This window comes from Synchiropus splendidus, chromosome 7 (genome assembly GCF_027744825.2).
Source record: "Synchiropus splendidus isolate RoL2022-P1 chromosome 7, RoL_Sspl_1.0, whole genome shotgun sequence".
Classification (NCBI taxonomy): domain Eukaryota; kingdom Metazoa; phylum Chordata; class Actinopteri; order Syngnathiformes; family Callionymidae; genus Synchiropus; species Synchiropus splendidus.
In genome coordinates, this window is record NC_071340.1 from 16277630 (window position 1) to 16304160 (window position 26531).

General features: G+C 42.1%; 1 protein-coding gene across 3 annotated transcripts in view; it reads left to right on the forward strand.

Moving 5' to 3' along the window:
* Positions 1–26531, forward strand: part of fam172a (family with sequence similarity 172 member A) — a 131264-nt gene that overhangs the window by 87892 nt on the left and 16841 nt on the right. For 2 of the 3 annotated variants that reach the window (XM_053871836.1, XM_053871835.1), the window contains exon 11: positions 1119–1164. The exons of the other annotated variant lie outside the window; for it this stretch is intronic. In XM_053871836.1, the coding sequence (XP_053727811.1) occupies positions 1119–1164 (46 nt within the window). The remainder of the gene's footprint in view (positions 1–1118; positions 1165–26531) is intronic. 3 annotated transcript variants of the gene reach the window in all.

Below are 26531 nucleotides of genomic sequence, written 5' to 3' on the forward strand. Positions count from 1 at the left end.
GTTGCCTTTAAGATGAAAAAGAAACATTCACTGCACAAACAAATGCTTGATTCTAATGTGTGGGTTGAGGTTGGAATTAAAAGAAAATGTGCCGTGCAATGATCGGTGTGTGCGACTTTGAAGGTTCTTTTTATGGATGTTCAGAAATGCCGTCAACATATTTCAAAATATTTGTTACCGTTGGAGAGCTGGGTTAGAGTCGTTCATGAAGGATTGTTATTTGACAAACTGTGGCCCCGGCACAGTATTTTAAATGACACACTCACCCGTCTACTGAAGCTCTGGTCTTGTTTGATTTGGGTTTCGTTTCTGTCCTCTTTATAGCCCCATCTTCCACTTTTTTTCCTCATCATATACTCTGCGGCCAATGTTCACTAATCTGCTCCCACAGTATTTGGCCTCCTGTCCCTGTGCCGTCTCTGTGGCTGGCTGCCCTTGATGATGTCACTGCCGTCACGAGAACGTATCCTTAATGTAGGATTAGGGCTGTAGAATGTAATCCTCGCCTTGATAAGAGACGTGATTGCGATGTTGTCTGCGGTAGCGGGCTCCGACATGCATGTACAAAGGCCAGGAAGACTGAAAAGGCACATGAAAGGAAACTGCAATGACTGTATTTCAATCCCTCCATGGCTCCTCTGTACATGGCCGTGGATGTATAGGTCATTTCTCACAGTTCTGTCAGTGCAACTTGAACACTGATATCTTATCTCAGCCGTGTTCCGTGTGGATCTCTGTCCGACCACTGATTCTGCCCCTTCAAATGTCAAAGGAGCGTTCCGTATTCTTTATTTATTGTTCAAATGTCAGCTCTGACCGCCATGTTAAACAGCCCTCCTCACGCGGTCAAAAGACGGCAACCTTTGCCCACCATCCTGAGGTCTTCTTTTCTTTGCCGACCGGCAGATATCAACCTCGCGCGGAGGTTTTTGACACAGTGTCCAGCTGTATGTTTGCACTATTGACTTGTGCTCTATTGACTGGAGCTACTTTAACTGTGCTGAAAAGATGCGAGTCTCTGGCCTGTTAACAGAGCTGCCAACTCAGCTTGTCTCTGGTCTTTTGGTGGCAGCTTCTCATGTCAAAGGTTGACTCTGCTGGCTTTGTGTCCTTGGCAGGCTGGCAGGTTCACAGGCAGCGGCTATTGTGGTGGGAGTCGCAGAGGTGAGGAGGTTGAGAGAAGGTTGAGGGAAGGCTGTCAGGGCATCGTGGTGTTACACTTCAATCAACACACAAACCGATCCCTTCTGATGCTGCGGATGCTCTTGTTTGGGTTGCTATGGAGGGAAAATATGTTGGTGGGGGAGTATTTGCTGCTGATGTTCTGGAGTCACTCACATCAAACACCTTGTATTTATCATAGTAAGAATGTAAGTAATGATCCTTGAAGCTACACATCTATGATGTCTACTGTCAAAAGACCTTTCTTTAAAGACCAATTCATTGAAGAACTCGTTCATATATTTCTCTGAAGTTGGCGGAATTCTTTAAAACTCACCTCAACAGGACGACTCTCATTCAAGCAATATTGTTAAAACCTTTTCTTTTGGATGATACCTCATGTCTCTGAGAAGTTTGTATGCTTGACTCAACTAGTTGTTACTGCTCCATCCTGTTTTCCTTTTCTCTGCTCACGTGGTGAATATTTTTCAAATCTGTTTTTATAGTTGCCATGCTTCATACCCACACCTGACCACGGTCACACAGTTGGTTGTCCACCGCTGCCCGTACTGGTATTGAACAGGTGACACGACGTGGGAGTCTCTCTCCTGCGCACTAAATGTGGGATTGACTCAGTGACCTAGGATTATTGGAACTTCTTGAAGACATGTCTGTTTTAGACGCAGCATCTAAAACATTTTTTTTTCTGGTGGTTTAATCTTGGAAAGGATCATGGGCCATTTTTATTCATCTGGTAGATACAGTAGCAAAAGAGCAATGACTTCATAGTTGATTCCAAACCTTTAAGATGTAATAAACTAGTTATTTTTATTTCATTCTCAGCCTTAGTTTTATACTGTATTTTGGCATCAAAGACTGAATCTGATGTGGGATGAGTAAAGAAGTGATTGCAGGTACAACGCACACACACACACACACACACACACACACACACACACACACACACACACACACACACACACACACACACACACACACTACTACGCACACAATACAACTTCCTCCTTTGTAATTACTCATTGTCCAACCCGATCATTAATTACGAAGCTAGAGGTCTGGAAAAGTAAACACTGATTAATGGCTAACAAAAGTAAGTTAATGTCTTACCTGTACTTTAATTACCAAGCTGTTCTGTTACAAGCATCTCAACACAGGCCTGTAATTAACCCTAATGGACTACATTAAGACTGGCTCTCACTTTCTTTCTCTCCATCGATACAGCAGATCTGTACTCCGTGCATTTGTCTTTCTCCTCCAGGTTGATGGTTCTTGTGTCAACACATAGGGATGTCGCCAGGTCTCAGATGGAGATCTGCACTTGTATAAGCCATTGAGATGTAGCTCTATAACTTTGTTGAGGGTTTCAAGTTGTGAAACGCTTCTTTGAAACTCCATGCAGGATTATTGTAGTGGCTAGAGAGACTTTGAAAGACCCTGTAGAACCCGTGGCGGTAGATAGGTGATGTTAATGGTGGATTTGGTGTGAGAGTTTTGTAAATGTTCCTGGCCGAGCCAACCCGCGGCCCCCGAGCTACATGCAACTCTTTGCCCAGTTTCATGCGGCTCTTCACCAAATGAGCCGTTGAACCGGCTGTGGTTTTGGTCAAGTTGCTCCACCACCTCCATAAATCTCCTCTTTGGCCTTTCTCTCAACCTTCTGCCTGGCAGTTCCAACCTCAACATCTTCCTACCAATGTACTGGCTATCTCTCCTCTGTACATGTCCAAACCATCTCAGTCTAAGTCCTCTCTGACTTTGTCTCCTAAACACCTGACCACATGTGCTGTGTCGCTCTGATCTACTGGTTCCTGATCCTATCCATCCTGCTCACTCCCAAAGAGAACCTCAGCATCTTCATCTCTGCTACCTCCAGCTCTGCCTCCTGTATTTTCCTCAGTGCCACTGTTTCCAACCTCAACATCTTCCTACCAATGTAGTGGCTCTCTCTCCTCTGTACATGTCCAAACCATCTCAGTCTAGCCTCTCTGACTTTGTCTCCTAAACACCTGACATGTGCTGTGTCCCTCTGATCTACTGCTTCCTGATCCTATCCATCCTGCTCACTCCCAGAGAGAACCTCAGCATCTTTATCCCTGAGATCATCGTTTATGCAGGAAATTTAAAAAAATGTAAGCGCTATTCTGGCGAAATTTCAAAACATTGTTCGAAGACTTTGGTTCAGTTTAACCTTGAAACATAAACAATATGCCTCGCCATACGTGCGCTGCCATGAGCTGCCTAAAACAATAAATAAATTAAAGAACGTGCACACATTTCTGTTAGGCTTGATATTTGGAACAGGATCACGGTAAAATGCATTTATTTTAAAAAATAATTGCTCAAGACACGACACGAACCAGCAACGTGACACACAGGGATGTGGTTTAGTCATGTGACTAGCTGTTCAGGTTCAGGTTCAGGTCTTGTCTGCCACACTCTTTGCCGCAACACAATAAAAAAAATGTGGCCCTCAGCCTCTGACTGGTTGGACACCCCTGTTTTAGATCAACCTCATTGTAGTGCAGTGTCTGACAAATTTTAGTATGGGACACACGTGATTGATTTCCCCTTTTTAGCGTGTTGAAAATGTGATGCAGACAATGAGCGATGCTAACCTCAGTGGATGCAGGTCAGAGGTCAGAGTGCGGTTCACCAAAGTTTACCTGTCTCTTTCCTGCTACACAAGTGGAGTGTGTGTCGGTCGGACAAGAAAAACACTGAAATGCATTTGTATAAACACACACACGCTTTTCAAGTGATCCTCCATCGTGTCAGCGGACTTCCCAATGCCAAGCTGGAAAAACAGTGTTTTTGGGGGGATGGAGTCAATTTGAGTGTGCATGAGTTTCCTTTCAGGCTCGGCCATCACAGAAAAAAAAAGATTGGTTCAATTTGGTTTCCTTTCTGTTTTGTTTCTGCGGGACGGGGCCATATTGAAATCAGGGAACTGCAGATGTTAAGGCTTTGATTGTTGTGGACAGACTACAGTGCAACATAAATATTTCTCATTTCCATTGTGAAGTAATTCATGTCTTAATACATCCATTCTGATCATTATCTGGCTCATTGAGCAAATGTTTTTGTCTGTTGTAAAACATAATAACTGTAACTATCCATTATAAACTAGGCAGCTCAAAATACATTGCTTTGCTTAATAACTTGCCTTGTCACCTTGTTTGATGTCCAGGCTCAGCTCGACTACTGTTATGTCAAGGTAACCAAGTTTTTCATTTCATGGCTGTACAAGTGTTTGCTCCGAGTTAAGTAATATTTTTTTAAATATTCTACTGTGGAAAAAAGACAAGTGGACTTGTCAACTTTGTCCATGTTGCATATATATATATGTATATATGTATATATATATATATATATATATATATATATATATATATATATATATATATATATATATATATATATATATATATATATATATATGCACACAGTTATGTTCTGTTATATTCTACACAGTTTTTGGTGAAATATGTTGTTGATCAATACCAGCACTTTAGTTTCCTCTTATTTTTATGTCTTCAAACAGGTCACAATCACAAAAGACCTGCCGAAATTGTCAATCAATGATCACGAGTGATAGGACCAAAGGCAAGGTTTTTTTGCCATTTGTTTGCTTTGAGAGACAAACGGGAGGTTTTGAACTTGTCAACTGATCAATATGTCAAGCTAATAATTGCACAGCAGGTGAACACGGTGTGGTTCTGCAGCGCTCATGGAGCACAAGAGATTTAGACAGCTATTCAGGTGAAGCCATACAAAGACACTTACGCAACTGAACTGGTTGGAGAAGCATGACTTTGATCAGTAATAACAGTGTAATAATTGGTCATTAATGGGAGATGATATAGTGATGCCAATTTTGAGATTTAATCTTTTTTTTTATTAAAAGAAAAAATTGACTCACTATGGTTAGTTATACAGGTATGTCGGGAGGAACAAAAAAATATCCAATAAATATGCAATGGAAAGTCACTGATGATGGAATTGTTTAACTTAAAGCAGCAAAGCCACAGACAGGGATGCCGATAGGCTGAGGTGAAATAGAAAGGTGGTTTGTGTGGAGCTCCAGAAAATCCCATTAATGTAGTGTTGCAATGCGCTGAGATGTGAGTAAAGTAGGACTCTTGCCTCATGGTGTCTAAAATAAAGTGCAAGAAGAAACTGGAAGTTAAATGTCCGACAACAGCGCACAAGGGCACCATGTTGGTAACCCTGGCTGTAGTTAACAATTGCTATCAAATGCCTTTTACATTGGTGGGGAAAAAAAGTTTTATTTCAAGTTTTGAGTCCATTCTTTTTTTATTTGTGTTTGACACAATGATGAGAGCTGTCATATTGAAATGGTCCAGAATTTAGCTAGCTCGCTATATGTGTCTGTATATCATGCAGCCTCACCTTTTAAAAAGATTTTTCCACAAATTTTCCTGATAATATTCAAGATTTTTAGTAGCGTCCACAAACTTTACTGTAAATGTAAAATACTGAGAGCTTCTTCACTAAATCCGTAACCTGAAAAATAAAAAATGAACGGCTGATGTCACGGTGCATTACTTTCCAACTATTGTCCTGCGATGGAACCGGAAGGAAGTTCATAGGACACGCGCATGTAAAAGTGATGCTGACAAGTGTGATAATCAGATCTCATATAAAAGCAGCCTTCCTCTAATAGCTGGAGCTATTGTGATTATGCTAACTAGAAGCATGTCTGGGAAACCCAGTCGATGGTCTTCAGTTCACCCCTGAATTTTTTTTTTTTCCAGGAGCCATTTTATCCTCTCTTCCGTGTTCTTTATACTCTCCCTATCATCCATGGGTAAAGAAGAAAGAGGAGAACAGAAAAAAAAATAAGCCTGGCGTGCATAAATGAAAGTTCAACAAGGTTCAATGAAACACTTATACAATTTGCTGCAATGTAGTGAGGTTTCATAATCTCATTATCATCTTAGTACCAGATTTGCCCATGAGGGCTATTCTGTATTCACTGTTATTAGCTACTCAGATTTGTCCATTTGTCCTTCTCCTTCTTCTTTTCGCTAATTCTGGACGTTTAATAAATTCCCCTTTCTTCTTTTGACTCTATTTCACTTCCCTCCCTCATAGTCTATAGTTAAGACGTGTGTGGTTTTCGTCCTTTTTTTTATTCCTTGCATTGATTGATAGTTCTTTAGTTCATATGTTTTACTGTGGAAATAAATGAATGGTAATTCACCCGTAATGACAACATGGAAGTCGATTATGATTATGAGTGTTGATTTTAACCCTGCTGCTTCTGTTTTCATTCTTTTTTTCTATCTTTTTAATTGTTCTCTCTAATGTGTTCTCTGAAAAGTAAATCTGACTATGCTAGTGGCTCAAGAATGATAGTATTGCGTGTTTCTATGTGTGACTGGATCCAGTTTTGTTTACACAGATAGAGCTTTTAATCGCTTACCTTCATGACCAGGCTTCTTGCTGCTCTAAGAACCTTGAGGTCAGATGGAGGAGCTATCACACAGGGTAGCAAAGAGCAGGGCAGGCTGCTGTCCAATCCCAAGCCTCTTAGCTTCTGAGGGTAGTGTCCATCCCTGGTCACCGAGAGGGCATCCCGAGATTAGCGATTCATAGACATGGATCTTATTTGCCCATATGGCCTCTGCTCATTGAGTTGATATAGGCTCTAATCCTCCCAGCCTTTACCCCTGACCTCGACATGTGGCAAACTACTTACCAAAAGAACACAAATTTTGTGTGCACACACATTTAATCATGCCAACAGCAACTGAGGAGACCGTGCAGATGAGAACGCAATGGGCAAAAATGCATTTTTTTTCATCCTCATTTTTGACTTTTAGTCAAAGAAAGTTGCTTTACTTTGGGGTACAGTCAAGAAGTTCATCAGGGCATGCTCCACTCTTTTAGCGGTTCAATCTATGGGGTGGTATTAATCCATGAATCCTCAGTGGGGGACCACAAATCCTAAACACTGCTCGCCTGGTAACTCTTCATCCAATAGTGTCGCCCTGCCCTCATTAAAGATGCTTGACAACAAGTGCCATGGCAAGTTTGCCTGAGTTGCTGTACCCAGCTGCTGATCACTGGCGGCAGCAACCAAGAGAAAATGTTTACTTCTTTCAAATGCAATGGGTTCATTATTTGAAAGGGAGTTTTTATTTGTTCTTGTTTTTTTTTTCCTCTTGCGTTTTCATTTTTTTGTGTGTGTTTTTTGCCGGTGCGTTTTCTGCCTGCAGTCCTCAGGTGCACGCTACCAAGGTTTTACTCTTGTTGTGTTATGCTCACAGCATCTGCCAGAAGGTGAAATTACTTGATGGGATGAAGCAGATTACTGCAAAGAGAGGCTAATCTATAGTGTAATCATCACGCCAAATCGCCAGAGTTCACTAAACATTCAAAAAGTGAAGGGAATTGTAAGGAATGCAACATTTAATGTCCGAATTTTAGTTTTATTGGTATTTATATTTTTTTTTCTCTTTTACGGAACTGTTTTATTTGGTTTTATGAATTTTTTTACTATATGAAAGGGGAAGTTTACTGTACGTATGTACTTATTTTTTTTATATAATTATGTGATGTATAACCAAAAGGATTTGAATGGCTATATGGGAAAAAACAGGTTATAGGTAATTGCAATGTGATATGTAATCACCAAAAGGCCATGTATTGGTTTAGAGAAAACATCCTTGAAAGTCCTTGAGTTGTAATCACCCATATATGATCATATTTATTTTGTTTTGTTAGGAAGAAATGACATTTAATTCCTGTAATTATGTAAACGGAATCAATAGTGAGTATGCAGCCGTGACCTTCCAGCGCCCAGATGACAAAAACAAAGTTTATTAACCGGCTTTCTCCACAATGGAAGACAAACGCTCATGTAACCCGTCTTCAATTCAATTAAATTGGATTGTTGTTTTGTTTTTGTTTTTTTGCTAACACTCACAGCCCAGAGCAACAGATCTGGGTTGCATGTCCTCGTTCAACCGCCAAAGCAAAACGCATGGAGATGTGTGGTTCCGCCTGTGCGTGTGAGAACCGACCAGTGACGCTCCGCCTCCTAATCCTGAACCTTTTTCTACCGCTCCTGTTTATCTTTAACATCCACTGGGCCGCCACTGCTTTTGGGCCACACTGAATAACCTTTAACCCCTGTTTACCGAGCACTTGCTCAGCACTGTGAGTTAGTTGACATCACTGTGATTAACTGTATCCTATTAGTGATGTCAACTAATTCACAGTGCTGAGCAACTGTTTGGTAAACAGCGGTGGAGGTAGCAGGCGTTGCAGTCCCTGTGTCCCAGTTGTTTATGCCTCATTTTTATGTTCGTGACTACAGGCCTTATGGATCAATAGTATTAGTCTTCCAAAATGTATGGGTCAACAATACATATCAAACTGACTGCCGTCATTCACCATGTTAACTTATCTAACTAGTTTACTACATTGATGTTTTTTTTTTAACGTATTTATGTGTAAATGTATTCTGAGATCCTCTCATGAAGAAGGATGCAGTGGGGTACAGGTGTATTATCTGGGTGACCTCAAGACCCGACAGCGCTCTTGTCTCCCTCCCCGTGCCTGGACATGCTGTTCAGCCAGTGTGTCGCCAAACAGAGGACTCACCTCCTTCTATCTAATCAACATACGGAGGCCACTCGTCCTCTCACACAAGCCCACACTCACTCACGCCGCACACACTCCTGTGCCGGGACGTGGTCAGAGATAGTTGGACACATGCACAAGCTGTTTCAGATGCGCCACACACCCACATGCTGATAAACATGGAGGAACTTAAGGCCGAGTCAGCTGACTTTGTGCCTCCGATTGTGCGGACCCGTCCATTCCAACAGAGACGGTGCTGCACCCCGGAGATATAAACAGAGGGTCACTATCTGCCGCAGCCAATTCCAAATCCATCTCCGCAGCCAGTTTAATCCCCTTTTGTTTGGCTTATGACAGCCTTTCCCTTTTCTCTTTATTTTCCAGTACGTGCCAGCTGATCCTCTGATGTTACATCGCAGGTCTCCCTCCCTGCCCCTAACCTTGCCCTCTGAGCTACATGTGGCCAGAAAACAAAATCCCGAACAAAAGAGGTCGATTGCCAGGAGCGGACCCGAAATCTGGGGCCTTGCACGTTGTGTTTAAAACACTTCACCATGGTTAAGTGAGGTTGGCACCAGCTGTAGGAGCGGAGTCTTGGACAATTGGGGGGAAGTGAATTATGTTTGGCACCAGGCGGCTATCAGGGAGTAATTAGTATAGCTAACATCCCAGATGAAGGAGTCAAGTCTAGGTCAGAGTGAAAAACTTCAAGGGTCTTAACGGATAGGGGTCGGGGGCCAAGCCATGTCCCCTCCCCTCACAGAATATAAGCTCATGCTGTGCCTATTCAGATTTACTAAAATCTGTATTGACCTTTGACCTTCAAGTGTTGCAGCCAGTCACATGTCAGGCTGGCTCCTGTGGACCTCGCTGGATGTGTTCAAGTGAGATTGTCTGAATAGTTTCTACTTAAGACGAACCGTATCTGGGCCAGTTCCGCGATGCTGCCGGAGACTTCCCCTGGCCGATGTCGAGACCTTTCACTTGAGCTTCTCGTTCATTTATTCATTCCTGTTTGGCTTTGAGAATCAAATTATTATTTGTTAATCCTCCTCGATGTACGCCACAATTTTAGCAATCTTATAAGCCACACTTGACAACCAGCGTTTTTATTAATTTGCTCTTCAATTTTTATGAACGTGGCAAGAGCTCGGATATGCCGTCACTCTCTGTAACTGCAGGGTCACCTCCAGATTGTACATTTTATCCCCTGACATTCCGTGTCAGAGAGCTGACATTTGCGGTTGCCAATTCACATTGACATAGGATTGGTTGGATGGATGGATAAATAAAGCAGTTGACATCTAAGTGAACTGGATTGAACCTCAGAAGACGGTGTAGACCGGATGTGAGTCAAGTCATTCTTTTCACAAGACCAGTGAGAATAGGACTAAAGTCTTGGCCTGAGCCTTGGAGCCCTACAGGAGCGGAAATCTTAACTCTCATGCCACCAAAATAGGTCTTTTTTCTCATTTTATTTCATCTATTTATCTATTACTTGATTTCAGTCTCACAATGAAATTCATTCTCCTTTGACCTCTCTTTTACCATGAGGCTATAGTTCAAGTTGTTGTTGATCTTGAAGTGATGATCGCACCCATAGTCCCAATATACTCTCTCCTTGAATGTCAGCAGGTCTTGTTTAGGGCCATTCATTGCTTTGCATAAGTTGTAGGAACATTTAACACACATTTAATTATTTAACTTCCAAGAACCTTTCTAGAATGATCCTTTCTATTACCACATATTCTGTAAAGATCATTGGGTCAGGGTTCATCCTAGCTACAGGTACATACGGTCAGGTCACCGTCACTCTTGGGGACGTCAATAAACATTGTTGATTTCCTTCTGTGGGAGAGAGCCTGAGTTCCCGTACTAAGGCCATAATTCCAAGGCACCACTTCATGGACGCCTGTGTCAATGCTGATCGACTTCAGGGTTGCAGGTTGGTGATCAGCATTGCTGTTTCATTTCGGCATCTCCGACAAGATAATATCACTTCAGTTCTAATGCAGGAAGCAGCGTGAGAATCTACTGCGTGTGAGAGAGGTGTCAGGGTGACTGCATCAAGGATGGCTCAGACGCAGTGGTGCCAATCCTGATTCCATTTTCCGAAATTCGGGCGACATTGCTTTCATTGTTCAGGTGAACGCCGCAGTCCGCAATAGTCTCGATTTCTCATTTCTGTCCTAAAGCTGTGCAAGCATTGGTAGAACATACAGTGTAACCCCACCAGACTGTGAGGTTCCGTTTCCCAAAAATTGTCCAAAATCATGTAAAGCTGGAGTCATTACATGTCTAAGCAATTCTACATATACATTTTAATTATTTTTAATTCTGTTTGATTTGTCAACAAGATCATGGAAATATTTGTATAAACACTGTGCATGTGTGTGCAAGTGGAGGTGGAGGTCACTGTACAGTCACTCCGTTTCTTAAAAGACCTTTAATCCTCTAATGCAACTATAATCTCTTCTAATACCTTCGATATTAGTCGACAAATCACATGATAATAAAGTGATATGAAAATGTTTTTTTCAAATGACATGGCTGCCGAGGGATTTGATCTCTGGGCTTAATCGTTGCTGACACTGTAAAACCCTGTACCCAGCCGAGACTCTCTGTCTAGTTTTGGAGAGAGATATGAACAAGTATGTGCTAGACAAGTTCAATGGGGGAGTGGTTTTGACCACCTATATTCCAGGACTGATAGTCACAAGTGGAAAAGCAAACCTCCACAACATATCATCCAAAAAATAGGTCCTTATTTCAGTCTGGCAGAGATATCAAAAATGGTCCCTTCTCCCAGTGTCCTGGATCGAGACAGTGATCCGGATCTCTCCCAAAACTTCATCTTTTTTTCGTTGTCCCATTTCACATAGTTCCTGAAAATTGCATGCAAATCTGTCCATAACTTTTTTGAGTGTTAATTTGAACACAAACAAACACACAGACAAACCCCCGGCATTGAAAACATAACCTCCTTTGCGCATGTAATACTACTACTATTATGAGTACTGTAATCTATTTTCTTCTTAACCAGTGCAACGCAGCCAAGGTGCAGATCGCATTTGTAATATTATTGGAATTGACCATGACTTGAGCAGACGATTGAGGCTGTTGTTCACAATGGCACTCGGATAAAAAGCTATGTAAAGTCATGGTCTTAAGGAGGATAAAATGTCAGTTTTGAAGAAGTCTATAGTTTTCATTCTGTTGAAGCTCCCTGTCCATGATTCAACAATTGTGTTGGCTGAAGTCAAAAAAATGAAAATCCTTGACCAAGAAACAAATCTGCACCATGAGGGTGAACAGGCTGAAGTGTGCTGGACTCGCTAGTACCACATGCAAGATTGCAAAAGTTGTCACAACGCTCTCGATTTTACCAAAGTCACATGGAGCTCGATTTCCTTTGTTATTCCAACTGTCATTTTAAGCCTTAGATAAAAGCCATGCAAATGAACGATGAAGAATCCCGTTATAAACATTTCCTAAAAATATTCACAACTTATTTTGACTGGAAAAAAGAAGGAAAGACAGAAATGCATATCTAAAAGCTGAATTTTCTCCAAAAAGGAGAGTTTTCGATTGAATTTATACCACTATATGGATCTCAGGTGAACATTGGGGATTAACAGAATCTGCCTATATGTTTCAGCGTTTTATAATGCATGCAGTAATCCTTGAACCCTCACAGAAATAGAAGTCAGACTGTGTGAACTTGCATTTCATTTATCCTGTTGGCTATTTCTAGTCCTAATCTCCAGCATCCTGACCTATTTTCCGAATCTTCATTTCGCACTGCTCACTAAGTGTGGCGCTCAGACACATTCGATCGCTGCGGTGTTTGAGCGCTTTAGTTGCTGTGCCACGCCCATCAGTACACTGTTCACCTCGGCCCAACCCACACCTGCCCTCTCCGTGCCCTGTCCCCTCCCTGGCCCCTTCTAGGAAATGGATATTATGGTGTTTGGATCATCCCCGTCATCTTCCTCCACACTGTAATCCTATTTGCTCCGTCATGTGTTGTGGTGTTCACAGATGGCGTGTATGTGTGTGCGCGCCGACTCTCGGCTCGCTCACAGCTGTTTGGACCCCGCTCACTGGTGCTATTGTCTCTCGCACGGATCGGAGAGGGTGGTCCTGCCCTGACATGAGACCGCGCTATCGCAGAGGTGCTGAAATATGAACGACCACATTGTTCAGTCAGATTCCTCTCGGCCCTTCCCTCCGGTTTGTCAGTGATTTTTTTTCTCCCGGCCATCATCCATGCGCTTGCAGCCATGAAGATGTTTTGCTGAACAACTTAATGATTGACTCAATAGTTCGCGGGTGGATTTGTTGGAGGCGGGGTTGTTGGGGGTACGAGGGGAGTTCCCACTGATTGCCGGGTCTTAAGCAGGAGGGGATAGTGAAAGCGCAGCAGGGTGAGGGCTTCTTGGCAGCCGTCCAATAGCCGGGGTCCCGGCTTCCACATTTAGTTCCAGCTGAGTGCCCACAGTGGGCAACGCGGCACTGCCTTCACTGTGACCTCTCAACCAAGGACCACTCCATGTCCGTTTCCACCACTCCTTTTCATTTCCCCTTTTCATCCCATTCCACCCCCCACTCCAAGGCTTTGTATCGCAGAAATGGCTTCATAAGTGCCAAAACAGAGATGTTTCACAACTGATTTGTCAGAGCAGTGAGCTGGAACTGAGAGGAGGCAACTTCTGAAGCACTTGGGCTCTTCATAATGCTGTGTACTCACTCATCAGTCAATAAACCCGTGCAGAAGGACGTTTTAAAGAGGGCAACTGCAGCGGAGGCAAAAACTGTTCAGACTCAAAAACTAGTCTGGTTTACTGTTGTCACTTATTTTTATAAAAAGAGTTGTTAAACCGTTTGACTTCATATTGATCAGGTTTTTATGTAGAATGTATCTTTCATATGCAGTTATGCCATTGATGGAAATATAACTTTGCGTGTCCAGTGAGTGAGTCAGCATTAATGAGTGGTGCTGGAAGGTTTTGATGGTTGACCTGTTTCGTTTTTGTCAGGAAAGTTTCTTGCATCTTGTTGCTGTCTCTAGACGCTGCACTGCAACCAAGAGCATTTAAATTACCATTTGTTGACTCTTGTATGACTCAGCCTGTCTCAGCATTAGCAGCTGAGATTAACAGCTTAATATATTGTGTCATGCTGTTAAATGTCACTTGAAGCGAAGATGCACACTTGTCATCAGGATTTTCGCACATATAGACATTCTTCCCAGATTGATTCTCGTTCTGTTTTTCAAATTAAAATATAGGTTTATTAGCTCCTTGTTGTGAACACGCAGATCCCGTCATGGTCATATCTAAAGTCGTCCTCAGATGTTGGAGAAAAAGAAAATACATTGAGTTTTGGTTTTTTTTCCAACAACAAAGCAACACAAATTACACTTCATCCTGGTGCATTTTGTTCTCGTGTGCATTGCTGATGTACACAATGGAGAGGTCTTGGGTTCCAAACCCTTTTCAAGTCTGTTTTTAGCTATATGGCAGAAAGTTTCGTACGAAAACATGGAAGCATCTCCTTTCACTTTTTACTGAATAGATCTCTCCAAATTATATGCTTCACACCGAAATGTTTACTTTTCAATTTGAGCAGTAGCATTGTCAGCTATTAAAATACAGCTGCCTGTTGGGCGTCCACATAGAGGGCAAGCAAACACTTGCAGTTGAAAGTGTTCTCGCCTGTATCGATCAGTATGGAAATGCTGTTCTCCAGAATCATAATTAATATTACAATATCTGGTTTGGAAGGATGGAGGTGAGGCCTTTTGTTCATTCAGTCTGCAGGATATATATATATATATATATATAGAGATATATATTTTCTTTTGAAGTTCTGCAGAAAGTCGGACCAAGATTGGGTATTGATGTGTTGCGGAGCTTCGGCTGCTGTGCCGGCACAGGCACCTGGCCCCGCTCAACCTTGAGCCCGTCAATAACCCATTAGAACTATTCAAATTATGGCCAAATCACGAAGCTGATATATCGGTTCAGGTGCGACCACCTTTGGGGTCATATATTATTATTGAAAAGCAATATACTTTTGTTTAGCTTTTAATTTGAAACGCCACAGCTGGAGCTGTTCTGAGTTTGTTTATTTCGCTTTAAAAAAAATGTTGCAATTTTCTTTCCTCAAATACGCTTCACCTCTGTCGTGTCCTTCTGTCGCTGTCTCAGTCATTTCACTTTTAAAGGTCGGCGAGCAGCCAGCACCGTCTTCTCACTGACAGTGAGATACATCCACTGTCAGCCAGCATTTTGATGATGTAATTTGGGCTAAAGGCTGCGCAAACACCGCTCTGACCTTGGTTCAGATTTGTCAATAGGGCTGAGTTTGATAACAGGAGAGGATTGTATGGGATTTAGAGGCATGTGCACCAGCTATGATAGCTACAAGCCTGTCACTGACCTGAAGATTGCTTGCAATGAATTCTTCAACTGTTTCTCAGAATTATTTCACTGTCAACTTATATTTTACCTGCATTATAAGAATTATGCCCTTATATTCAGTTAAATCCACCCAGACAGAGGTGGTTTGTTTGTCTGTCTGTGTTCAAAATAAGTTTGAAAGTTATGGATGGATTTGCTAAAACAAAATTTAAAAAAATTCATGAAATGTGTGAAATGGGACCAGGAACAAACTGTGGGAGTGATCACCACAGTCACCATCACCGTCTGGACTATTTACCGACTTTGTGGATTTGGATCCAGGATTTACATATTTATTTATTGATGAAGGACTCAAGCTGCTTGGAGTACGTTCGCACTCTCTGAGTGCTTTTCTAGTTCTCTCACAAGGCAGTTCACTCAAGGACGTCCATGGCTTATTTAGTTCCTAACACAAATTGTAGACTTAAAAAAAATGCAAAATGTAGGTGCCAACCTAAATAAGTCCAATACACTTCTTGTTTTTAAAATGATGTATTTTCTCACACTTTAACTGTCATGACAATATTTAAAAAATAATAATTTATTAATAATTCATCATGAAATGTATCTTTAGCTTTGTTCTTGCCTTTATCTGATGCTTGGCCAGGTAAAATGTATGCGACTTAAAAAAAATAAATAAATAAACACAATACTAGATTTGGAGCCTAATGTAGTCATTTCAATTTAAAAAAATATGTTTAAAAGACATACCTTATTTATTTATAAAGCACTTAAAAAGCAATACAAGATGGTCAAGGGCTTTACAACTTTAAAATCAGGATAAAACGGACATTAAAAACAATAAATACATAAAATTAAAACAGGGCAGATACACTAAAAACAAGATATAACCAACAACGCTGCCTTTGTTACAGCATGTCAAATGAAAGTGGGGGTATTTTTTAAATCGTTTCTCTATATTGATCGTAAAAAGGGTTGTAATTGAATGCTTAGGAACTGGTTTGTGGCCTTGGCTAAGCTAAAGCGCTGCTCCCATCAGTGTTCTCCCCTGAAAACTATCATTAGCATGCACAGTAAATGTGTAATAAGCAGCAGTCTTGGCACGGTACGCCACGTGAGGAATTTGAGATTCTGTGCAGTCCTTTTGTGTTTCTATCTGCTTGCAATTCCTGTTTTCCTTTTTTTTTCCTTCCACCGCTGTCATGTGTCCTGTGCTCCTCCTCATGAGTTCCAGAGGTCAGCTCAAATAAACACTGGCTGACAGCCCAGACAACACCAAGCAATTGATCTTGCTAGGTGGGAGTGATGCCGGGTCTCCTGGTGGGTATGCGGAGGGGTTACAACCTCCAGGTCTGGACTTCACCTCTGTTGGATCTCCAGTTGGAGGAGGTTTTGGAAAATGAAGTATCGGGTCAGACTTGTATTAAAAATGACTGAGTGTCGTGACCCACAAGTGTATGAGCTGTTGAGGTTTTATCACGGACAGAAGCGTGTCATGCGCAAATATATCTGTTTGTGTGAGGAGAACTTATAGGATAAAAATACAAGCTGTGAATGATTCATCTTAGTCCAAGTCATTTTCGTCTTTGTAGTGTTACCACGAGCTGAAATATTACAACATCTGCTTCCTTCTTTATGGAACATTTCTCTCTGTCCTTCACTCTGGATAGAGCCTTAAGCTCAGCAGCGGTCTGCTTGGAAAATCACAACTAGCTAACGTCGACAAGAATGAACACAAATGAATGAAGACAAATATTGAGTTTGGTGGTGAAAGATTGCTTTCCAAATTTGTGATCATTAGTTTTACATTAATAAATAAATAAAATGTGAAATATTTAAGAAGCATATTGCGTTGTTTTTTTCTGCTCTCAATTTTTTTATTATTGGTGACATCTTTTTCAGTAATGGTTATTTTTTTTCATTATTATATATATATTTTAGCAACAATATATAATTAAATAAAAAAAAGCAAATAGTTAACAGTTACTTTACAGTTATTAGTTTGTTATTATAATATCTTTGAGTGTGCGCTTTTTCCAATGCCATTTTTTTTTTTCGTTGGTGTGACCACAGACTTTGGCTGTAATATGCGATAAGCTCACTTCAACTAAGATGGAAGTTCATAGTTTCATTTGTGTTAACTTTTAAGTCGGGATTCAGGTCTGAAAATATCCCAGAAACATTGTCTGCGGCAGGGTTTTTCCAACGTATGGTTTGCTAGCGGATTTTCGTTTTTTACTGGCAAACTGTTTGACTGCTCCGGGCAACACCACGTATATTGGAAAATACACATTTGTTCCAGCAAGTTCTGTTTGCAATGGTTTGCAGATGGGCTGCGATTAATCAGAGAGGTAACTGTGAAGTAGTTTGCAATTAGACTGGGAAGCTCTGAGGCATGCTAATTGAATCAGAAAATTAGCGACAGCTCCGTAGCGTGCTGTAATGGGCTAGCTGCCGCGTGTAGCAGGTGCTAGCCCACTCAGCTGTGGAACAAGGTATTTAAGTCACATTAGCAGCGGTAAAAATATTCCTTGGAATGGAACACTTAGATTTTCTGCTCCTTTTAATCCCTCACGGAACCGAGGGTGTCGACGCAGCCGGGCCTCTCAAACACAAATGTGGAATTAGAACGCCGGTTGAAAAAGCTGGGCGGGGACGAGGTGACAAATTATTTTGATCCTCTTCCGTCCTTCGCCGTCTCCTCAGGGTTTCCGTCGGATGGGAAGTCGCTCTGACTCAAAGAAGTGTTGAAGAATTAAAAATTGATGGCTTTTGAGAGCAGGGTTGCCGACTCTTTGCTGTGAGTGACACAGAAGCCGAGAGAGAAAAGGCGGGAAACCAAAGTTCTGTCGGGGTTCCATAAAAGTTAGGAGCAGGTTTGGGAGTGGAGGAGCCGAGCAAAAAAAGATGTTTCCAGAGCAGTAGAGACTGAAGCAGAGGTGGAGAATTCCCCTGACAGATCGCGTTGTTTTTCCTGTTCCTGCCTTTAATGCCAGCTGGATGCCAATTGTTCAGTTGGAGCAGAGGCCACGGCTTGTGTGCCTGAAACTGCCTCCTCAAAGATCATACTCTGATCTGGTCCCTGCTCCCAGATATATTCAGGCAGAAATAAGAGCACATGAACATGTGCGCACTACACAATGGCAGCAATTCCATCCGCACTGCACGTAAATGTAGCGGCAGAGAAACTCAAATCACGTATTTTCGTTTTTGTTTGACGAAGATGATTTTGTCTCCCGCGACTATTGATCTGTGTATTCATCCTGCGTCACGGTGCTCGACGAGAAATAAGAGAGGACGGAATGAGGTCTGAGTTTGATGAGAAGCCGTCTGCTATAAACCAATGTGGAGTATTGATTTGCTCAGTAATGAGTTCCCAGAATCCTGATGCAAGATGTGCACTGTTGCACCACAATCACCTCTGAGCAAGGAAACCTCTGAAAGTATCTGAAATAAAAGCTACTAATGCCAACTGAAGTCAGTGCCACTTACATATATGTACATAACCGAGTCATTTGTGGGTAATGGTAAATAAATTAACTCACTGAGTGTAAAAAAAAATAAAGAAAAAAGTCACCCTCCTTCCTTTATAGGCATCTTTCTTCGTAGCGTGCATCACTCGAAACAAAAACGCCGAAGTGAGTGCAGTAAATTTGCCGTTGTCAAGTTCAGATTACCTGATGATGTCGTCACTTAACCTCACAAACGGATCATAAACTTTTAAGTGCTGCTTAGACGGGAGAGTATTTAAAGGTCCCGTATTATGCTAATTTCAGGGGCTTTCAAATTGATATTGGATCCCGGTGGAGCAGTATAATGAGTTTCTTTGAATAAAATACGTCGTGAATTTTAACTTAGCCGCTGTAGAAGTGAATGGAAAAGTTCAATACGTGTGTGCAGAGAGGCATCACAGCTGGACACAAAACAGGACACATAAAGAGAGCTAGAAATGATTGTTATTTTAACACAATTCTTAATAATGTAGTGGTCAAATTTTTCTGTTATGAACTGTGCTTGTATAAATAAATAAGAAGTACCTTTCAAGCGTTAAACAAAATAATGTGCTTTTCTTTCCTCAGCAGGATTTAACTCAATGTTTTCAGTTTCATATTCGATTATTTGTCTGAGTCGATCTTGAACGGAGAATCCTGTCGTTCTCGTTCGCCCTCTGCTATGTCATCCTGCATGTTCACAATAGTTTTCCTGCTTTCATATCACTCTTCACCTCCCTGCTAAGAGGGTGAAGATGCTTCCACTTTTCATCTCAGCAACATTTACACTGAGGTTACAGTAAGGTAAGCTCTTGGCACTTGACATTGAATTTACCCTTTTAAGTCTTTTTAGTTCGGTGTTCGCTGCAACTTTCCAGATATTACTGTTGGAATCCGAAAGCAAATATACAGGAAGAACAGCAATATCTTCTTATTATTTTTCCATCCTCTCAAGGTCATCTTGTCCAGCAGAGGTCATGTTATGCTTCACAAACCTAATCACACAGTTCCAATTTCATTAATCTTTAATATTTAACAAGTCTTTTATATGCTTTTCTCTCCTTCCAATTTGGTCAGTCTTGCTCTCGGCAACATCAAACACCAGTTACACTCCCTCTCCTCCGATCCATCCGCTGCCCCTCGTTCCCCTATTTTTCAGTGGAGCCTTCAGAAGCTTGTCCCAATCTCAGTCTTGGCTCTGCGCCCGATGCAGTGCAGGGTCCGCTTGAACTCGGCTGTGTACCTTTACCCGGGCGGCCCTCCCTGGCGTGACAGCAGCCTCGATAAGGTTTATGAAGAGGTGAAAACTGCTCAGTGATTTCAACAGTAGCTCGCTGCTGGGTTACAAGGCCACAGACACATCGACAATGTCATTTTGTTGTAATGAATCTGTGTCGTCTAAAGAGTCAAGATTCACTCCTTATCAGAGAAGTGCTCTTTTTGTTGTGGAGAAGCAGGAGCTCTTCTCGAGCGTTCACCTCAGCTTTAAAGATTCACAGACAAGGTTCTTGAACTCTGGATATTATCGTTGTGTGTGGCCCTGTTTAACCCTCACCCCCATGGCGTAATATATTGGGAAAGTGGACTTTTGTGTACAATGCTGACGCGTTAGGCTTTCAATTGGAGCTCTTCTTCCGCCTTCCGTGGCATAACGTGATGCCATGGGACACGCGTCACATGAAAGACAGACAGAGGTTGGGGTTAGGTCAGCCACGGGAGGGTGCTCCTTTTTTCCTACTCCATTGAAATGCCTCTGCGTCAACATGCAACGTGAATGTTGTCAGTGTAGGACACTAAGGACATCAACATCCAGCGGTGGCTGTTTATTGTCATGTCCATCCATGAAAACTATTGAAGACAAGGAAGTTTAAGTACCCTGTTGAATAGCAATGACACACAAGCACCATTTTTGCTCTCGTGTGGTGTACAGCCCTTTGACATTCTCTGGACCTAGTCTGGTATTTCTGTCTGATCTGCTGGTGTGTTTGTGTCTCCACCTTTTCTCTGAAGAAAGAAAAAAAGGTGAGCTTGTTATCATTGCGCTGTAACCCTAGTGTACCGACCCGTGTCCGCCTCCTCCAATCCCTACCCTTCCAACATCCTGAACCTGGCTGGCCATAGGTCTCAGCCCAAACCTGCCTGGGGGTCACGGGGAGTGCCAAAGGTGCGATGAGTGACGTGGTACTCTGGCTGACCCCTGGTAGCTTGGCAGGGCTGCCTCCCTAATGAGATTAACTGGGTAATGCCGACTCTGTGTCTGTTTCTCCTGCCGCCCAGTCCGGCCCACCCCGGGGCTCTTTATTTAGCCAGCAGCAGGAGAGGGTGTGCCAGCATTCGCAGGTCGAGGGCAGTACAGGACCCACAAGCCCACTTCCCTCTGTTTTCCATCCAACTCCCGCACATCTATCTCAACTCCTCTGAGCATCATTGTTCTAATAGTTTTCACCAACTCCCCTTTTTTTTTTTTTAAATAGATAATTCCATTATCTTTTTTCTGACTATGCATCTCAAGGTCAAATGTCTCTATTTTGGCATCAGTATGCAGGTCATGGCTGTGATCAAACGCTGGGATGATAACAGACACAAGCCAGACGACTGAGTCGTAACCCGGCTCGGTGGTAACCTTGGCTCTCGTGTGCGCGTGACTAGCTCTAGTGATTGTTCACGGCGGCGTAAAGCACAAAGCTGCTCACTGTCCATGACACTTCAGGATCTCCGCAGGCCCTTCAGACACCACAGTATATCCAGTACCGTTCGAAGCTGTCGATATCAGGTCCTCAACCTCAGTGTTTTATAGACCGGAATACAGCTTACAAACACCTAAACCTTGAAACCACCTTCTGTTTTTCACTCTCTACTGTGTGACCAATTGTGATTATTTCTGGGGGGAAAAATATCGGCATTTATATTTGTGATTTGTTTGGAAGGCATTTAAAAGTACTATGCTTAAATGGCATATTGTTTTTGGTTTGTTTCCTTTTATCTCATTTTCTCCCTCAGTTTATGAGCACCGTGGTTAGCTATAAGAGCAGGTTTAAGTGCCAAATTAAATGCCTTCAACTTTGTCAAAGTGACTGAGGGTTTAATAAGAGGGTCCTTGACAAGCAAGGGGCCTCCCATAGTACAGGTGTGCCCCCTCCTTAGCTCCAGGGTCACTTTCTCCTTGGGACGTGTGACAGCTCCTCCGAGTCTGACAGCAGTGTCGGGGCCAGGTGTTCTTTATTTCGATGTGTAGGTGCTAAAACACCTGCTTGTCTGCGGCCCGGGGGTGCAGACAGGTTCATGTTCCACCCAAACAAACATGCTGTGTCAATCGCTCATTACACAACCGTGTGTGTGCGGTTGTGTCCAAGAGCTTGAGAGTGCGTCATTTGTTCCTGCGGACCATGTATGTCGCTATCATACTTCAAGCCCTCCACTCTCGTCATTTACTCTAAAGGGGATTGTGTTTCTCGTACGTGTCAAAGTGTGCTTTTGTGCCGATAGAAAGTCGGCGAGCTCTTCACCTTGTGATTGCTCTTGATCGCAGCGGCATCAGGTTCTGACATTTTGTCTCCCTGCCCATCCCCAGCTATGTGAGAACTTCAGAGACAGACGTGTCGGCTACAGCCAAGAGCAATATTTGGAGTGTTGAATTAACTTTAACCTGGATCAAATTTTGCCATTCAGTTTAACACCTCTCAACCAGACTGACACGCCAAGAGAACTGCTCTCCTGTGTCCCTCACAGACGATCCACTGTCACCAACAAAGACACCCGTTTCATGCATGACGACCTGTTGCCCTTCCCCCCCTCTTCTACATATCACGTTGCTGAAACGACCCTTTACAAAACAGAAAATAAATCCTGCTGAAATGAAATTGCACATTGGATTTACAGGCCAGTGTGTTAATCTCCAAAGAGACTGCAAACATAATGGACATGCATTTGGAAAGTTCATTAGCCCGAGACCTCGTCCATAGATGGCAGGTCAAGGAAATCTCACCCGTGGAGCAGCTCATCTTTTCACACCCAGCCGTCGCTCTGCACACACCAGAGATCTTCTTTCAAACCCTGTTTCCATTGAGTTGAGTATGTGCTCTGTACGTAGTGGTATTATTCATCGGAACTTTGATACAGGAACTTGACTGTGATTACCTTCATGGACAGCAAGTTCCCCCTGTTGAACCTGATCCGCGTTCAAGGACAAAGATGGATGTCTTGAATGGTGGATGAATGAATCAACACACTTGGACTTGTTGAAACACAAGATTGAGTTTTGTCCAGAAGGCAGATGTCAAATATATATGTCAAGCCATGCTCATTCTTCTCACAAAAAAACAGATGGAATAGATATTCCTATTGTGATGTCAGTGTTAGTGTTTGAGAGCCTTTGCACGGCTTCTCTTCTTCAACAAAAGGAAAAAAAAAAAAAACAGTACCAGACAAAAGTAAATCTTCTCTGGCTTGGAGATGCATTGGTGTCACCAAGTCCCGCTTGAACAAGGCCCTGCCACTGTATACAGTCGGAATTTAGGGGGCATCACTATGAACTGCTTGACTCTAAAATTGGATTGTTCTCTATTAAATGTCAAGCATATCAAATTCTTGAGTAGAATTATATAGCGTTTGAATTTTGTGGAATTTCAAAATCCCGTCAAGAGCAATCATTTACGGCCAATTTGGTAATGAAAAGAAAGCAGAGAGTCTGGGTACAGTGGGCTAGAATTTTGGATGGAGAAAATGGAAAAAAAAAAGAGCAGCCACATGCAAAAATTGGGGAGGATAAAGAGGTTCCCCCCGGATGTGGGGATATTGTAACATCACACTTTGGGGTCCCCTATGGGACCCACTCAGACGGAGAACTCTCCCGACTTCATGCTGGAAGAAGAACCTTTGCCAGCGCTGAAAAAAAAAAAAAAAACATACAAGAGAAGAATGTGAGACGAGCCGAGCAGAGAAAAACGAAAGATCCCCCCAGAGACAGAGTGGATTTTTTTTTTTTTTTTTGGCGAACACAAACAGTATGCAGGCAGATAACTGAGAAAGAAGACGAGCAGAGATGGCAGAGAATAAGTAAAGAGAGGAAGGATGGAGAAGAGGAACGCTGCAATGCATCGAGGAAATTCAGAAGAAAAGAAATGGAAATTTGAAATTGATCTGTGACATAATGGTGCAATGAGAATAGAACAGAGTAGGAGTCAGAAAATGTTCTTTTTAATAATGAATGACAGAACTTGCTCATTCAATCAGCTCTTTCTTCACTTTGAAATTTAGATGTACCTTATTCATTTTAAAGGATCCGTGTCAATATAAATCAAACGTATTAAGCCAGTTTTTGTCGAATTTGGAGTTTCAAGGGGTTAAAATCCCTCACAAATAATAAGACGTATTTATTTCAAATAAATAAATGATAAAGTCTGTTTGAGGAAAGACTCACTGTACATTTACGTCCTGTTGAGGAGATATGATGTATCACTATGATAAGAAAAATAAATCTGAAATTGTGATTCCATGTTTGTCGTGTTGCAGAAGCCTGCTTGCCGATAGATATGCGCAACTTCTTCAATAGCAATAATCATAGTCATAGGTCTTGTGACTTGCATGTCAAACTGTACACATTTATGCCCTCTTTAAAGTAGTAAATAGTAACAAATCTATTCATTATCAATTCTGGATTCGTTCATGACCCAGTCCTTGAATTGATTTCAGATTTCTGATTTCCTTAGTCAGTTTGACCCTTGGCTTCCTGAAAGAGTCTGGCTGTGGAACTATGCTTAAATATGTTGTATGAAATGGTCATATATCATCTACAAAGTTGGTTGGGTTGAATTTGAATGTTAGATAAATGTAAAACTGAGCCTGTTCTCCCCAAAAGATGGACAGCGTCATAAGAAATGAGTGATGCAACTTGAAAGAATGTGGAACAAGTGGCACTCGGTGGCTTCCTCGATGCTCTGCAGCGATCATTCCTCTGCTGTGCAGGAACCTTTCGGCCCGAAATTTTGCCTGAAACAGGTTGTAAAACAGACTGCAATACCCACGGTTTTCCATCATAAACAAAGAGGCAGAGAGAGGCTGCTTTGTTAAAACCTGCCCAGAAACAAGCAAGTCTGTTTTTTTACTCACATGCATCATATCATGTTTTATACTTTTGACCCGTCTTTAGTGAGTATTACACCCTGTTCATTTTAATCTTTATCTTTAGATGACCACTCACTGTTCATGGAGTTGGCCCTTCATCAGTCCTCCGACCAGTGCAAGTCATCGCTTCCGGAACATGGTTTGAATAAGAACAAGTCCTTGGTTCATATGCACCTGCTCCTCTTCCTCAAAAACAAACCGCTGCAATATTCGCTGATATAAAAAAAATGAATGAAAGGGAATAACATCCAACCACACAACTTATTTAAAGCATATAATACCATGGTGTAAATACACTATTGTGTCATATTTTATTATATTTCAGTCACATTTTTTGCTCTTCTTCTATCTTAAGACTTGCCGACGTCTCACGTTAGTCACAGGAAACTATGTTCCCCTTTAGGATCTTTAATAGCCTGGTTAACATGGTAAGCTGTGACCCTTCTCACACTGTTTTTGGTGCTCGATCACACCTGTTATAGTGTTATCAAGCCACATGATATATACTTTGTCATTTATTTTAAATCCCCTCTGTCTGATTGCTGGCCACTACATAGGCGGAAGGGTGGAGATGAAATGTCCCATTAAAGCGGAACTACCTAAGTGGTGTATTAGTGTAACTCGGTCAGAGGCGCGAGGTCTGATCGCAGGTCAGGGTGTGCTGCTGTGAAATGGGACATTTCTCCCCACCAACACTGCAATAAATACAAAAAGAAACTTCAGCTGCTGTAAAATATGAGGCAACCCTCTGCTTGTGCAGCCAATCGGTGTTCATGCCGGCGGGTACAGTCGGCGATTCATCGCATGGGTTTAACTGTCTGTCGAGGGCTGTGCTTTTGCTTGAGGGAGGGAATAAGAAGGGGTTAGGGAGGGGTTTAATATGCTACTTTTAGCCCTCGGGGGGCTGAACACTTGAAAGTCAGTGCGTGAGGCGCGTAGAAAACCCATGTTACACTGGGACTGGGGTGGCCCGGGCAAGGGGGGGCGGGGTGCAGGGGCTGCTGTAAAAGAGTGAAATCATATCACTTAGCTGCTGAGTGCAGCGAAAGCTGTGTCTGAACTGGGAGGCATAAATTATAAATTGTAAACAGGCGTTGTGAGACCACAGATTGGTTAAATTATGACTGAGGGTAGTTTATCGTCGCTTTTATTTCTTCGCTGTTGCTGCTACACTCATTGTTTCTCTCCCATCCTGTTTCTTTCTTTTCCCCCAGTCAAATAAATGTAGCCAACTTTTACTTGATGAAAGGTTGCTCATTACTGTCCATTGTAATTATAGTGTATAGCACGACATAAAACTCAAATTGGCTCCGACAATCCAGTAATAATAATCACAGTCTTTGAGCTCAGTGAGGTATAGATGCAACCTTCCACCTTTCTTAAAATATTTTTGGTTACAGATACCAATATTGTTCCTTTTAGTGGCGATGCTGTAAAGATGCGTAAGCAGGATTGACAGGGCCGTAGCAAATGAAGCACTTCCAAGGTTCCAAAGATGATCATTTATTATTTATCTAGCTGGCTCTGTTTTTTATTGTTCATCCAAGAGGACCAAACCTGTTGATTTGAGTGTCTTTTAAAAAGATGTTGGACCCTTATGGAACGCAACAGCAAGTTTCTACATGCACATAAATGAAATATTTACATTAGAAAATGTGCATTCAGCCACATCCACTCTGCTGTGATTGTAAGAGAAAGT